Raw genomic sequence first — 15,658 nt, 5'->3', positions numbered from 1 at the left:
CACAGCGCGGCTGGGCAAGGGCCGTGCCCGGAGCGGTGGGACGGGACGGGGCAAGGGCCGTGCCCGGAGCGGTGGGACGGGCAGGGAAATGTCCGAAGTGGGGCAGGGGCTGTGCCCGGGCAGGGGCAGTGCCCGGAGCGGGGCAGGGGCTGTGCCCGGAGCGGGGCAGTGCCCAGGCAGGGGCTGTGCCCAGGCAGGGGCTGTGCCCGGGCAGGGGCAGTGCCCGGAGCGGGGCAGGCGGAGGGAGGAGCGCGGCACCGGCCCCGCCGCCCCGGCCCCGAGCAGGCACCGCCCCCGTTCCCCGGCCGTGCCCGGCGCTGCTCCGCGGCCGCTCCGCTGCTCCGGCTCGTCCCGCGCTCACGGCGGTCCCGGCATGGCGGAGAGCCCGGGGCGGCCCCCGGAGAGCAGCGATGTCCCGCGGGAGGGAGGCGAGGACGAGGCGGCGGCGGGGGCTCGGCCCGGGCTGTGCCCCGAGGGGGCGGCCGAGCCCCCGGACAGGCCCGCGGAGCGGCCGCGGCTGAGCGCGGAGGGGGCGCCGGAGCCGCCCGGGGACAGCGGCTCCCCCGAGAGCCTGGGGACAGCGAGCGGGGACAGCCCGGGGACAGCGAGCGGGGACAGCCCGGGGACAGCGAGCGGGGACAGCCCGGGGCACGAGGGGCGGCCAGGCGGGGAGCCGGGGGTGATGGACGGGCCCGAGGCCGGCAGGGCAGAGCCCGAGGGAGAGGCGGGGGCAGCGGCGGAGCCTGAGGGGGCAGCCCCGGGGGGGATGGAGCCCGAGGACGCGGCTGAGAGCCCGGCGGGGATGGCGCAGGAAGAGGCAGCCCCGACCGCGACAGAGGCCGAGGACGGAGCCGCAGCCCCGGCAGGGACGGAGCCCGGGGGCGCAGGGGTTGCTCCGACGGGGACGGAGCCCGAGAAAGCAGCACCGGCGGGGACGGAGCCTGAGGGAGAGGCGGTGGCACCGGCGGGGACGGAGCCCCAGGTGAGAGAGGCGGTGAGGGAGGAAGGTCCGGCGGAGAGAGAGCCCCAGGAGGCGGCCACGACTGTCCCGGCAGAAGCAGAGCCTGAGGAGGCTGCGGCGACAGCCCCGGTGGGGACAGAGCCCGGGGAAGGAGAGGGGACAACCCCGGTGGGGACAGAGCCCGGGGAAGGAGAGGGGACAGCGCCATCGAGGACAGAGCCCGGGGAAGGAGAGGGGACAGCGCCATCGAGGACAGAGCCCGGGGAAGCACAGGCGACAGCCCCGGTGGGGACAGAGCCCGGGGGAGCAGAGGGGACATCGCCATCGAGGACAGAGCCCGGAGTGGCGGTGGGACAGGCGGGCCCAGAGGGGACAGAGCCCGAGGAGGATGTCGCGACAGCCCCGTCCAGGACAGATCCCGAGGAAACTCCGAGGGAGGAAGTCCCGCCGGGGACAGTCCCTGAAGATGCGGTGCAAGAGGCGGCCCCGACGGGGACAGAGCCCGAGGAGGCCGCGGGGACAGCTCCAGCGGGGACTGTCCCCGAGGATGAAGCGCGGGAGGAGGCCCCAGCGGGGACAGTTCCCGAGGAGGCGGTGCAGGAGGCAGCCCCGTCTGATGTGACAATTCCCAAGAATGAAGGGCAGGAGGCAGCCCCGGCTGGAGTGCCAGCTCTGGAGGATGAGGTGCAGGAGGCAGCCCCGGCTGCTGTGACGGTCCCCGAAGAGGCGTTGGGGACAGTCCCTAAGGATGAGCTGCAGGAAGCAGCTCTGGCTGGGACAGTTCCCGAGGAGGGGGCGGCCCCACTGGGGACAGTCCCTGAGGGTGAGGGGCAGGAAGCAGCTCAGGCAGGGACAATCGCTGAGGAGGTGCTGGGGACAGTCCCTGAGGATGCGGTGCAGGAGAGAGCTCCAGCAGGGACAGCGCCTAAGGATGAGGTGCAGGAGGGAGCCCCAGCAGGGACAGTCCCCGAGGAGGCGCTGGGGACAATCCCCAAGGATGAGGAGCAGGAGGCAGCCCCGGGTGATGTGACAATTCCCAAGGATGAAGTGCAGGAGGCGGTCCCGGTTTCTGGGACAATCACCGAGGAGGTGTTGGGGACAATCCCCAGGGATGTGGTGCGAGAGACAGCTCCAGCAGGGACAGTCCCCGAGGAGGCGCTGGGGACAATCCCCAAGGATGCGGTGCAGGAGGCAGCTCCAGCAGGGACAGCCCCCAAGGATGAAGTGCAGGAGGCAGCTCCGGGTGATGTGACAGTCCCCAAGGATGCCGTCCTGGCAGGTACAGTCCCTGAGGATGCGGTGCAGGCGGCAGCCCCGGATGATGTGACAGTTGCCAAGGATGAGGTGCAGGAGGCAGCTCCAGCAGGGACAATCCCCAAGGATGAAGTGCAGGAGGCAGCCCCAGGTGATGGGGCTATCCCCGAGGATGCTGTCCCGAGTGATGGGATGGTCCCCGAGGATGCTGTCCCAGCAGGGACGGTCCCCAAGGATGCTGTCCCGGGTGATGAGACGGTCCCCGAGGATGCTGTCCCAGCAGGGATGGTCCCCAAGGATGCTGTCCCAGGTGATGGGGCAGTCCCCGAGGATGCTGTCCCAGCAGGGACGGTCCCTGCGGAGGGCAGCGCGGAGGCTCCCGAGAGCTGCGGGGCAGCGCAGGTGGCCTTGCCCGGCTGTGCCCTGTCCCCGGGCGGCCCCGGTGGCGAGGCGGAGGCGGAGGCGGAGCGGGGACCGCCAGCCCCAGTGGGGACGGGAGCCCCGGGCCCCGAGAGCAGCTGGGATCGGAGCCTGAACGGGGAGCGGGAGCGGGAGCAGCTCCGGGAGGACGGGACGGGCTCGCCGGGCGCCCCGGAGGAGGAGGAGGAGGATGAGGATGAGAAGCAGGACCACGACATCTCCCTCTTCGTCAAGGTAAGGGTGAGGGGCTGCCGGGGAATCTCCACAGGGAATCTCCCCTTCCTGATAATGTTCTGAGAAACATCAGCCTCAGGAAGAACCCCCTGGAAGAACAAACCACCAGAATTCCCTGGAGGCTTTCACTGGGTGCTCCCTGATTTCCATTAGCCCACAGAACAATATAATTTATTTCCTTTAGGTAACAATTCCCATTATCCCAGGTGTTCCAAAGGAACCTGTGGGGAGAAATTTGAGGTGGCAGGCGCAGGGCCAGCCTGGCTAAGGTGATTTGGTCATTAACACCTGATGTAAACTTGTCTCTGCCGCCTCATTCCTTCAGGAATCGCTGGCACGAGGAGCTCTCAGGGGATTTTCAGATCTCCAAAATGCAGGGAGAGGGGCTCTGCTCACATGGGCTGGGAGGGAAGAACCTGGGAAATGTCATTTCAAATGCAATGCTGGGATTTTCTATTTTCTAACATGAATTACAGGCGACATTTAGAGAATTGTCCCAAATTTTGGCAAGGCTGAACTCACAGTCAGTAAAGAGCATCCCTTGGAATTGTCCAGTTTGTGTTTGTTTGAAGGGAAGGTTTGGGTTACAGGGAAATAGGGGGGAAAAAATGGAGGGGAAAACTAAATTGATTTTTGTTATTTTATTGAGTAGAGCTTTAGATCTTTCTATCCTGTGCCTGGAATCCCACCAAAATCCCTGGGATTTGGCATAGGAACAGCAGCCATCCACAGAGGCTTTATAGACGGAGATTTTTGGTGTGTAGGGAGCATCTGGAGGTGATTTCTTCCCTCTTCTCTGACCCCTCTGGACTAAAATGTGGAGCAGGGTGGGACAAACATAAAGCTGAGGAAATAAACCTGGGGAAGCAGAAGGCATTTGGGACCTTCTCCTCCACAAACCATCCCATCCTGTACCTCCTGAGCTGGCTGAGGCTGCTTCTGCCAGCCAGAATTCACAGTAAAATTAACATTAAAATTAAAACTCGGTGCCTTCTACTTTATGGGAGGAAAACATGGCCAAAATGAGAGAGCAGCCTAGAGAACAAGAGCATTTGTTATGACTCTGTGGTCCCCAAATATTAGGATTAAACATGGGCTTTGGAAATCTTTGTGAATTCATAAAGGCAGAAGGAGAAGGGAGGAGCATTTTTGTGATGGGCTTCATATTGGTAATTTAAGAATGCCTAGAAAACAATCCAGCTGCTTTTCTAATTATTTCTGTATTACAAAGCTTGAGTATTTTACTTCACCTGGAGCTGGATTTTTGTAGTTGGGCTTGGATTAGGTTTTAGTCAGAGGCTGGCATGAGTTTCTCCAGGAAAAGGGAAAAAAATCCAACTGGAGAGCACAGTGTCTCCCCAGGCACCAAAATGGCCATGCCATGGTTTGATAGCACAACAGAAATACAGAGGAATAGAAAAATAAACCCCAAAATGGGGGAAAATGCATAATAAAACAGCCCAGGAACAGAGCTGGAATAATCCTGGCAGTTCCCCTGCTGGGAAGGTTACCCCAGGCCAGGCCCACATTAAGATGCTGTGGCAGTGATCAAATTCTGAGAATCATCAGCCTCAGGAAGAACAAACCACCAGAACTCCCTGCAGGCTTTCACTGGGTGCTCCCTGATTTCCATTAGCTCATGGAACAATATAATTTATCTCCTTGAGGTAACAATACCCTTTATTCCAGGTATTTCAAAGGCAAATGTTCCCAAAGGTCACCCAGATATCCTCTCCTTGGGAATTCAGTGTCCCTGGTACCTTGTGCTCTCTGCTCCTCAAGGGCTTTTTTCCCATTCTGTAGCCAAAGCTCTTTATTGATAAGAAAACTTCTGTAAATGTCAGATTTTTTTTTTTTTACCATTTGAATATACTTGAACTCTCACTCAAATTCACTCCATTGATTTTTAAGCAATAGAACATTTATTTAAGACTTAAAAGCTTATTTCTAAATTGAAATTGCTATCTAATTATTTATAGAGGGAAAACTCAACAGAATCACAGCTGCAGATTTCAGAATTCCAAAGATTCCCAAGGATTTCTCTGTACCACAAACACTTGGCCAAAGAGCCCAGCTGGAGCACAAGGCCTTGCTCATCTCCCTCAGTTTCAGGGTTAAATGGATTTTAGTCAAAGCTGGCCATGAGCACAAGGCAATAGATTTTATCCAAGGAAAAGCAGGGGGATTTATCCACTTTGGTGACATTCTTGGTCTCTCCATCATTTCTCTACATTCAGAGGATGATTTCATTCCCATCAGAGACAGAGGGATTTGGCTGCAGCAGAATTTCCCTGAGGTACCCTCGAGTGATTTTACACAGAGCAGTGCAGAGTCACAGAAAGGGCTGAAAAATGGGAAAGGAAAAGCTTTGCTGGGAGTGCAGAAATGGGAACAACTGCATCCCTGCCTCCAGGGCCTGTGCCCAGCTGGAAAGGCAAAGGGGGTTTCCTACGAAAAAAAAAAAATCTTCTTTTCTCTGATGTGATGAATCTGGGCCTTAAATGGAATGTAGATTATGAATCAGCAACTGAATTTTGAGTGTTGTAGGTAAGAAATCCGTGGGCAGCAGGAGCTCAGCTCCCTGAACACCCGGGTGCATTTTCAGTGGAGTCTGGGCTGCAGCTGGTGCTTGGTGTAAACATTGGAATTGTCACCACTGAGGAGGTGCTGGTGCTGAAAATCTTGATTTTTCCTCCTCACTCAGGGTGTAACTGGGTAAGGTGAGTGTGGTGCACAGCCAGGAACTGTTGTGCTGTGTCCAAATGCAGGTGGGCAGCTCTTTATGGGCCTTTCTTGGTGCAGATTCACCACAGGAGCTCAGTGATCTCAATATATTATTTCAGTGATCTTAATAAGGGAAATTAAAGATTTCTGTGTGCAGAAACCTTGTCTGCAGCAGAAATTCCCTGAACTGCTCCTGAGATACCCTTGAGTGCCTTTAGACTCCCTGTAACTTGTGCAGAGTCACAGAAAGGGCTGTAAAATGAGAAAGGAAAAGCTTTGCTGGGAGTACAGGAATGGGAACAGCTGCATCCCTGCCTCCAGGGTCTGTGCCCAGCTGGAATGGCAATGGGGGTTCTGTTCCCTTTTGTTCCACCAGCAGCACACATGGGGGTTCTGCTCCCTTCTCCTCACTCCCTCTTCTTCTCCTTCCTGAGCTCCACTCCTTGGACCTCAAGGTGCCACTTTAAAAAAAGTTAAATCTTTAAAAACCCTGACATTTTTTGTAAGTTGCTTCCCTCCACCATTCCTTAGCATATTTTCATTTGCATTTTAAGTGAGACTTCTGCTTTTTTAATTGAGGAGTTATGAAAACTTTGAGCTGGGGACAAGGAGGGCACAGGGCACAGCTGGGACTCCATGGGCTGGGAGGGCTTTTCCTATTGTATTTGTATTTGGGTTTCCTATTGTATTTCCTATTCCTATTGTATTTGGGTTTCCTATTGTATTTCCTATTCCTATTGTATTTGGGTTTCCCCCAGATGAAGGAAGGAGTGATGAATCTGGCTCCATGTTCTCAGAAGGCTAATTTATTATTTTAAGATACTATATTATATTAAAGAATTACATTATAATATAATTATAAATATATCATAATATAATACTATAACTATTAATATAATAATATAATAATATAATAATATAATAATTATTATATATACCATTATATATTAGATATAATAATATCATTATATTATATTATATTATATTATATTATATTATATTATATTATATTATATTATATTATATTATATTATATTATATTATATTATATTATATTATATTATATTATATTATATTATATATACTAAAGAATATAGAAAGGATACTTACAGAAGGCTAAAAAGATAATAATGAAGTAATAATGAAAACTTGTGACTCTAGCCAGAGTCCTCACACAGCTTGGCCCTGATTGGCCAGTGAGTGAAAATAATTCACACCAGAATCCAGTGAAACAATCACCTGTGGGTAAACAATCTCCAAACACATTCCAAAGGAGCAAAACACAGGAGAAGCAAATGGGATAAGAATTGTTTTCATTTTTCTCTGAGGTTTCTCAGCTTCCCAGGAGAAAAATCCTGGGGAAAAGGGATTTTCCCAGAGAGTGTGAATGCCACATTTTCCAGCCCCAGGGATCCCGGGATTCTGTGAGAGTTATCCCAGAAGAAAGAAACCCTGATGCCGGAGAAAGGCCCTGCCCTGGGGCAGCACAGGAGCAGCCCCGAGGCTGGAGGTGCCCAGAGCGCTTTGGGCCTGCGCTGCTTTGGGCTCCGTGGCTGCACAAAAAGCTCCAAAAGAACATTTCTCCCAAGCCAGAGCAGGAAGTTGGCTCCTTTCCCGTGGGTATTTACCCTCTCACTGCTCCCTTTGAATGTTTTTTTCATGGCAATTCCAGGTTCCCTAAAGCAGCTTAGAGGAGCTGGCATTACAAATTCCATTCCTACCTCCCTGGGTTGTTGCTGGGTGCTCCATGAGCAGCAGCTTCTCTGGGGGTGGGAGTGAGGTGGGCTGCAAGATCCCCCCCAGCCCAAACCTTTCTGTGGTTCTGTGATTCCAGGAGGGGCTGAGGGAGCTGGGAAGGGGCTCAGCCTGGAGAAAAGGAGGCTCAGGGGGGACCTTCCCTGGCAGGAGGGGCAGTGAGGTGGGGCCGGACTCTGCTGCCATTTCCCAAGAGGAAATGGCCCTAAATTGCACCAGGGGAGGCTCCCATTGGAGATTAGAAACATTTTCTCCCCCTAAGAGTGGCCAGGCCTTGGGCTGAGCTGCCCAGGGAGCTTTGGAGTCCCTGGAATTGTCCCAGAGGAGTCTGGATGTGGCCTTGGGGACAGGGACAGGGTTTGGGTTGATGCTGGTGGGGCTGGGTGATCCTAAAGGGCTCTTCTCGCCTTGATGCTTCTGGGATTTAGACAACTGACAGACCAATATCCTTTCCAGATTGGCATAAACCAACAGACAGAAATCAGTGATCAGAAATAGGAAGTTGCAGCTAAGCTATTTTTGTACGATTTAGTTGGAATCACTGATTGGTTTGGGTTGGAAAGGGCCTCAAAGCCCATCCAGTGCCACCTCTGCCATGGCAGGGACACCTTCCACTGTGCCAGATTGTTCCAAGCCCTGTCCAACCTGGCCCTGGACACTGCCAGGGATAAGGGAACCACAACCCCTTTGGGTTAACGTTTCCTGGAATCATCCTTTGCCTGGAAGTGTTAAATCATCTCTGTGTTCCCCCAGGACTGTTCAGGCCTCAGGCCTCTGCTCATGCCCAGGGCCCATCTCTGTGCTTTGAAGGTTGGTTTTAGCCCAAAAAAAAAAAAAGAAAAGAAAAAAAAAAAAGAAGGAAAGTCAAGGTCTTCAAAGCTTCTTGGCCCTATTCCTATTTTTACTTCCTCCCTGCAGCAAAGCCCCACACCATGTGTTCTGCTTTAAGCACAAGCTTAGAGTCACGTGCAGTGTAAGCCCCCACTAAGCAGGGAGCCCTCTCCTGATCCAGGCCCAGCACTCAGCCTGGATTTGGGGCTGCCTGGAACCAGCAGAGTCTCCTGACGGATCAGCCAGTGCCAAATTCCACCCTGGGGCCTCTGCTCCTGAATTTTGTCTTTGCACAAGCTTGCTCATATAAAGAGCAGCACAGAGCAGACCAAGGGTGCAAGTTCTGCTTGGTGCTCTCAGCCCCTGCTTGGCTGAAATTCCACTTCAGCCCCTGCTGAATTTCACTTGGCTGAAATTCCACTTCAGCCCCTAAATCCTGTGGGAGAGCCTCAGCTTTGCTCAGGAGCCTCTCTGGGTGTCCCTCTGGATGTGGGACATGGCTCAGAGGTGGTCATGGTGGGACTGGGTGAGCTGGAAGGGTTTTTCCAAATATCTCATCATTTTGGGATGAGGGGATCATCCTGCAGCTCTGCCAGGGAGTTCTCACTCTGCCAAAAAATATCCAATTTTTTTGAGGTTTGATTGATTGTTACAGACATATTTTTTTATGAAAAATCCTTTTGCTAGGATCTTTTCTCCTGAGAAGCTGAGAGGCCTCAGGAACAAAATGCAAACAATGATTATCTGCTGCTGTGGGATGCAACAGGTGCATCTGGGATTGGTCTCATGTGGTTGTTTTTAATTAATGGCCAATCACAGTCAGCTGGCTCAGACGCTCTGGTCAGTCACAAGATTTTATTGTCATTCCATTTCCATTCTATTCTTTGCTAGCTTTCTGATGAACTCCTTTCTTCTATTATTTTAGTGTAGTTTTAATATATCAATATAATATAATATAATATAATATAAATCATAAAATAATAAATCAGCCTCCTGAAACATGGAGTCAAGATTCTCATCTCTTCCCTCATCCTGGGATCCACAAACCACATATTGATGTTTTCTGTAGAGGAATAACAAACCAGTCTAGAGAACTCCTGGCATCCACAAATATAAAATATCAGAGTGTGGGGAGTGATGGTCTGGAAAGGGATTTGACCAATTACTTGTAAAATATATCTGTACTAAAATAAAATCATTAAAAACATCAGGGGGAACTTTGGAAAGGGCATTCTTTAAATAAAAATGTGTAGTAGGTGGTGTCCCTGCCCATGGCAGAGGGTTGGAATGAGGTGATCTTTAAGGTCCTTCCAACCCAAACCATTCTCTGATTCCATAAGTACAATTTTTATGGAAATACCAGTGTGAGGCCTTTTCTCCAGTGTTGTGTGGACCATGCAAATCTATCTTTATGACTCTTTCTTGGTTTAAATTCTGTCAAGCACAAGTGATAACGGAAGTTCTCAGTAAGCCCAGGATTTTTCAGGATACTTATTCCTGGTGATGCCACCTGGAATTGCAGTTTTTAAGCAGAGAGAGCCTGCAGGAAAGAGGTTTATTAAAAAAATTTAAATTTAAATTTTTAATTAAAAAAAAAAAAATTCTGACCCCATCTCTGGGTCAGGAAAAAAAAATCCAACAAATGACCCCTCTCCTTCAGAGCTGGGAAGGGGAATCAGGCAGAGAAAGGAAAATCAGAGTTTATGGAAGGGGAAGTGAAGCATGGAGACTTCCACCTGTGCCATTCCTGAGTTTATTCCCTGTGTTTTCCCTGGGAAGGTCCTACAGATGAATTTTTTCCCCCTGAGGGTTTTGGGGCACTGCCCAGGGAATGGGCACAGCCCTGAGGCTGCCAGGGATGCCCAGGCTGGGCTTGCTGGGCTCTGGGCAGGGCAGGGCTGGCACTGGGGGATCCCTGGGGGTCCCTGCAGCTCAGGACAATCCCTGATTATTTAAAAATTAATTACTTGTCCTCCTGGGTCTGCTCAAGGGAATGCCCCGGGAAGGTGACCCAAAATCTCCTTGCTGAGATGACCAAATGTCCCCCTGTGCTAAGGCCCTGTGTGCATTTCCATTTGCAATCTGATTATTTCCTGATACAAACTCAGCTCAAGGGGCTCTGTTCCAGTTGCTCTCAATGACAGCACTGTCTCAGCACTGGCAGTTTTAATTCCTTCCCAAAAATGCTGATTTTCTCCAAGGAAACACCTTCCACAGCCTGGCACTGCTGGTGCAGGCACAAGGACAAAGGTGGAATTTCCCTTTTTGCTTCATTTCTCTCCACATTGGAGCACATGTACAAATATTGCAAATATTTAGAAGTGGAGTTGTCAGAGACCAGAGCCTAAAAGCAGAATGGGAGCAGTGAAAGTGAAGCCTTCCCTGAGTTATTCAAATGGGCCAGTTATAAATGAGTTAAACATTGACTCAGATTTCAGAGAAATTCCCATTTGTGTCTTGGTCAATCATTGACATTTCCCTGCTGGCTGCTGTGGAAATGATTTTTTAAATTTTCTGTATTTTGTAAATACAGAAAAATCAGTTTTTTCATAATGGGGAGGATGAAACTCAAAACAGGTTCCAAATATACCCAAAATTCTTCAAGATTTTCATAGGAATTGGAACTTACACTGGGAATGGAAATTCAGTTTTATTTCAACTTTTACATGTTCCTGGAGGGCACCTTCCCACTGCTGCTGCCAGAGTTTATTTCATTCTTTCTATGTGGACGAAAACATCACATTTTATTCTATTTCTATTTGAACAAAAACATCACATTTTATTCTATTTCTATTCTATTTTAGTCTTTCTATGTGGATCAAAACATCACATTTTATTCTGTTTCTATTCTATTTTATTCTTTCTATTTGGACCAAAACATCACAAATTATTTGAGGTGAAAAAAAACTCCCCCACTCTTTCAATATTTCACTTTTACCTCTTGATTTAAATTAGGAATATCATTGGCAAAGTATTTTCTACCTGAAGCTTCACAAAAAAGCTTCTTCATCTTCTTATTTCTTAGAATTCTTGAAGTATTCTTACTGTTCTTTAGTATTTCTTATTTATTTACTTATTGGTTTCCAGGACAAATCATATTATATTTATGAAATTATATTATACATATAATTTATATATATTGTTTTGTTGGTATGTATTGTAGACCATACATATGTAATAATTTAATACATTATTATTTAGTTTATTAATTCATTTTATAATTTGTTAGAATACATTTACTATTTATATGTATTATTATATTACATATAATTTATAATTTCAGTTTTAATGAATTTATTGCATATAATTTCTTACAAAGAATTAATAGACATATAACATTGATATACATATCAATTTAGAAATATAATTTATAGTTTATATATATAATATATATAATTATATATAATTTATAGTTTATATACTATTTAGTATTTAGTATTTACATACTATTAATTACATAATTATTATATGTACTAATTATTACATAGCATGTACAATTTCAGTTTTTACTGAATTCATTACATATAATTTCTTACATAGAATTTATGCACATAAATAAAATTGTGTATAAATAAAGAAAATAAATAAATATCAATTTAGAAATACAATTTATAGTTTATATATACATATATAATATATAACTATATATAATTTATAGTTTACATACTATTTATATGTATTAATTATTATATTCCATAGAATTTAGAAATTCAGTTTATACTGAATTTATTACATATAATTTCTTACAAAGAATTTATACACATATAAAATTGATATGCATATCAATTTAGAAATATAATTATATATAATTTATAGTTTACATACTATTTATTATTTAGTATTTAGTATTTAAATACTATTAATTACATATTTATTACATATATTATTATATTCAATAGAATTCATAATCTCAATTTTTAGTGAATTTATTACATATAATTTCTTAGAAAGAATTTATACACATATAAAATTGATATGCATATCAATTTAGAAATATAATTTATAGTTTATATATTATATGTAATTATATATATTATAGTTTATATACATACTATTTATATGTATTGATTTTTATACATAATTTATCATTTCAGTTTTTACTGAATTTATTACATAGTATTTTTTACAAAGAATTTATATATACATATATAAAATATGTAAAAAATTTATATATACACATATATAAAATTGATATGGATATCAATTTAGAAATATAATTTATAGTTTTTGTAAATATGGAAGTATATAGATAGTTTTTAATGTCATTTTTAATGCAGTATTTGTATTTAGCTCGGAGCAGCCCAGCAGTGTGGCAGGGTCAGTGTGAATGCAGTGTACAACAGGAAATCCCCTTTAATCCCTTTTCCCCAGCCCTGCAGCCCCTTTTCAGGAGCACAAACCCCTTTTGTTGCAGTAATTCCCTGCCAGGATCCCCGAGGGATGTGCGGGGTGGTTTTGTCCCCAGGCTGAGCTGGGATTAGGAGCAGCAGGGAGGGACAGAGCCCAAATTCCTGCCCAGGATAAAGGGTAAGAGCCTTTGGGCTGTGCTCCCAGAACATTCCTGTCAGGAGGGCAGCACCTGGAACGTTCTCTGCTCCCACCCCATGGCCTCGGGCTGGAGAACAAACCCCTGCCACAGAATTCCCAGCACAGGAGTTGGAATTGCTGCCAGCAGAGCCAAAGCACTGACCTGGAACTGAGGGCACCTGCCCTGCTTGAAGGGCTCTGGGTTTCTCCCACTCCTGCAAAGGCTTGGAAATTGTATTATATATATATATATATATATATATATATATATATATAAAATATGTATCTTGAAAATCGAAATGAGGCTGGGGAAGGACGAAAGGAGTGATCAGAGCAGGCTGTGGGCACTCCCAGCGATGGGGCAGCCTCCCACCCTCCCAAGGAGGAATTTCCTCCTGAGAGGAGACAAAAATTCATCATCTGCTGAAAAAGCAAACAAAGGGTGGTGACTTCAGTCACTGAGTGAGACACAAACCAGGGACAACCCAAAATGCAAATCAAAATTGCAAAATGGCAGTTTCTCCTGTAGGAGAAGGATGCTCCCAAACTGGGCAAGATTAATTCAAGCTCTGCTGAAGTGCAGCTCAAGTTTTTCAGACTTTTCAGTGCACAATCTAATTTCCCGTTCATTTTGCTATTTAATTTTCCCATGCTCTGCTAAATCCTGTAGCTGCTGCAGTGGCTTTTAATGCAGGTCTGGTGTAAGGAGACACATTTGAGAAAAGAAACCTGCAATTTGCATTTTGCCTTTGTAATTTCATTGGATTTTAGGGATTTAAAAAAACCCAAAACCTGTAGAGAGCCATGGCTGTGGCTGGAAATTCCTGGGACACCATGAGGGGCCTGGCCCAAGGCAACAGCAGTGTTGTAAAATCACAGAACTTGTTCATTTTCCTCTTTTGTAGAGAGTGCTTTCACACATAAATTTAATCTTTAGTTTCCTAATTGTAAATAAGGTGAATATTAGTAAACCACAGCCTCTAAAAATGCAACACAAGACATCTCACATTTTAATTTTTACCTGCACTCCCCTGGTTTTTGCTCATTTTACAGGATTCTCATTTAATAGTTCATTTATTTATCACCTTTATCAGAACTGGAAGGGTGTAGAAATACTGGGCAGGTTTTAACATCTAAATCAAATTTAAATGGGCATTTGATCTAAGCAGCATGACTGAGTTTAGGCCTTTTGTTTCTCATTATTTATAAAACAACTGGCCACTGGTAAAAAATTGAGTGCCATAAAGTTGCTTCTTAATGAAGGAGAATTTCCCCGTCTGCATCAAAAACATGTAATGGCTTACAGAGTGATGAAGTTAATTTCTGCAGTAATTATTTACCCATGGGCAGTAAATAAAGCAGGGAGAGAAGAAAAGAGCCCTGAGGCACACAGGGGAGAGAGAGAGCTGGATCCAGAGGGAAAATCCTGCCCTGGGAGAGTGGGAGGAGAATTCCTAGAATAGAATAGAATAGAATAGAATAGAATAGAATAGAATAGAATAGAATAGAATAGAACAGAATAGAACAGAATTCCCAGAGCAGCTGGGGCTGCCCCTGCATCCCTGGCAGTGCCCAAGGCCAGGCTGGGCACTGGGGACAGTGGGAGGTGTCCCTGCCATGGCAGGGGTGGCCCTGGGTGAGTTTTAGGGTCCTTTCCAACCCAAACCATTCCATGATTCTATAAAATGACAGCTTCAGCCTCATTGTGCTCTCTGTGGTCTAGAGAGAATTAGAATTTCCAGGTGGATGTCACCCCCTTGAGCTGTGAGCACTGCTCAGTGCATAAAAACAGGGCTGAGGGAGATATCCCATAAAAATCCAACATAAATAATATGTTAAAAATAATATGTTAAAAATAATATGTTAAAAATATCCCATAACATAATTAAAATAGTAAAAATATCCTATAATATAAATATGTTAAAAAATCCCATAAATAAATAATACGTTAAAAATATTCCATACCATAAATAATATACCATAAGTAAATAATAAATATCGCATAACATAAATAACTTAAAGTCATAAATATCCCATAAATAAATGATATGTTAAAAATATTCCATAGCATAAATAATATACCATAAATAAATAATAAATATCCCATAACATAAATAACTTTACGTCATAAATATCCCATAAATAAATATGTTAAAATATCCCATAAATAAATAATACGTTAAAAATATCCCATAGCATAAATATGTTAAAATATCCCATAAATAAATAATATGTTAAAAATATCCCACAACATAAATAATATCCCATAAATAAATAATTAATATCTCCTAACATAAATAACTTAAAGTCATAGATATCCATAAATAAAATGTTAAAAATATCCCATAAACACTCAACATATCCAAGTTTTTAAATCCTGGACATGGCCTGAGGATCAGGAGCATTCAAAGAACAATTTCCTGCTGAGAGCTTTATTGAGCACACAAGTCATGAAACCTGAAATAAAATAATGGCAGGAGATTGATTCCAACACTGCATGAAAGCAAAAATATCAAATCCTAGAAACCAAAACAGAATGGGAAGGCTTAAAAATGGAATTGTGACTCTCAGGAGATCATCCATGGCTAGGATAAACATGGTGTAAAGTTAATTCCTTTTATCACCTTCAGTGTAAAGTTAATTCCTTTCTTTACCTTCAGTATAAAGTTAATTCCTGTCTGTGCAGATGTAAAGTTAATTCCTTTTATCACCTCCAGTGTAAAGTTAAAGATAATTTCTTTCTGTGCAAGTGTAAAGTTAAAATTAATTCCTCTCTGTGCAGGTGTAAAGTTAATTCCTTTCTTCACCTCCAGTGTAAAGCTAATTCCTGTCTGTGCAGGTGTAAAGTTAATTCCTTTTATCACCTCCAGTGTAAAGTTAATTCATTTCTTTCTTTAATTCCCAATTTCTTCATTAATTCCTTTCTTCACCTCCAGTGTAAACTTAATTCTT

At 45.4% G+C, this 15,658-nt stretch overlaps 1 protein-coding gene across 4 annotated transcripts in view; it reads left to right on the top strand.

Annotated features, from left to right (window-relative positions):
• Positions 1–308: 308 nt before the first annotated feature.
• Positions 309–15,658, top strand: part of CLIC6 (chloride intracellular channel 6) — a 30,798-nt gene continuing 15,448 nt past the window's right edge. Inside the window, exons 1-2 of one of the 4 annotated variants that reach the window (XM_077192806.1) lie at positions 309–1,855; positions 1,898–2,869. In XM_077192806.1, coding sequence (XP_077048921.1) covers positions 374–1,855; positions 1,898–2,869 — 2,454 coding nt within the window. In that variant the 5' untranslated portion in view covers positions 309–373. Of the gene's footprint in view, positions 2,870–15,658 lie in introns of all 4 variants that reach the window. The other 3 variants (XM_077192817.1, XM_077192805.1, XM_077192800.1) reach the window with 3 other exon arrangements.

The sequence above is a fragment of the Agelaius phoeniceus genome, chromosome 2 (genome assembly GCF_051311805.1).
Source record: "Agelaius phoeniceus isolate bAgePho1 chromosome 2, bAgePho1.hap1, whole genome shotgun sequence".
Classification (NCBI taxonomy): Eukaryota; Metazoa; Chordata; class Aves; order Passeriformes; family Icteridae; genus Agelaius; species Agelaius phoeniceus.
Note: the sequence above shows the minus strand (reverse complement) of the source record. Positions and strands in the feature narration are given on the sequence as shown.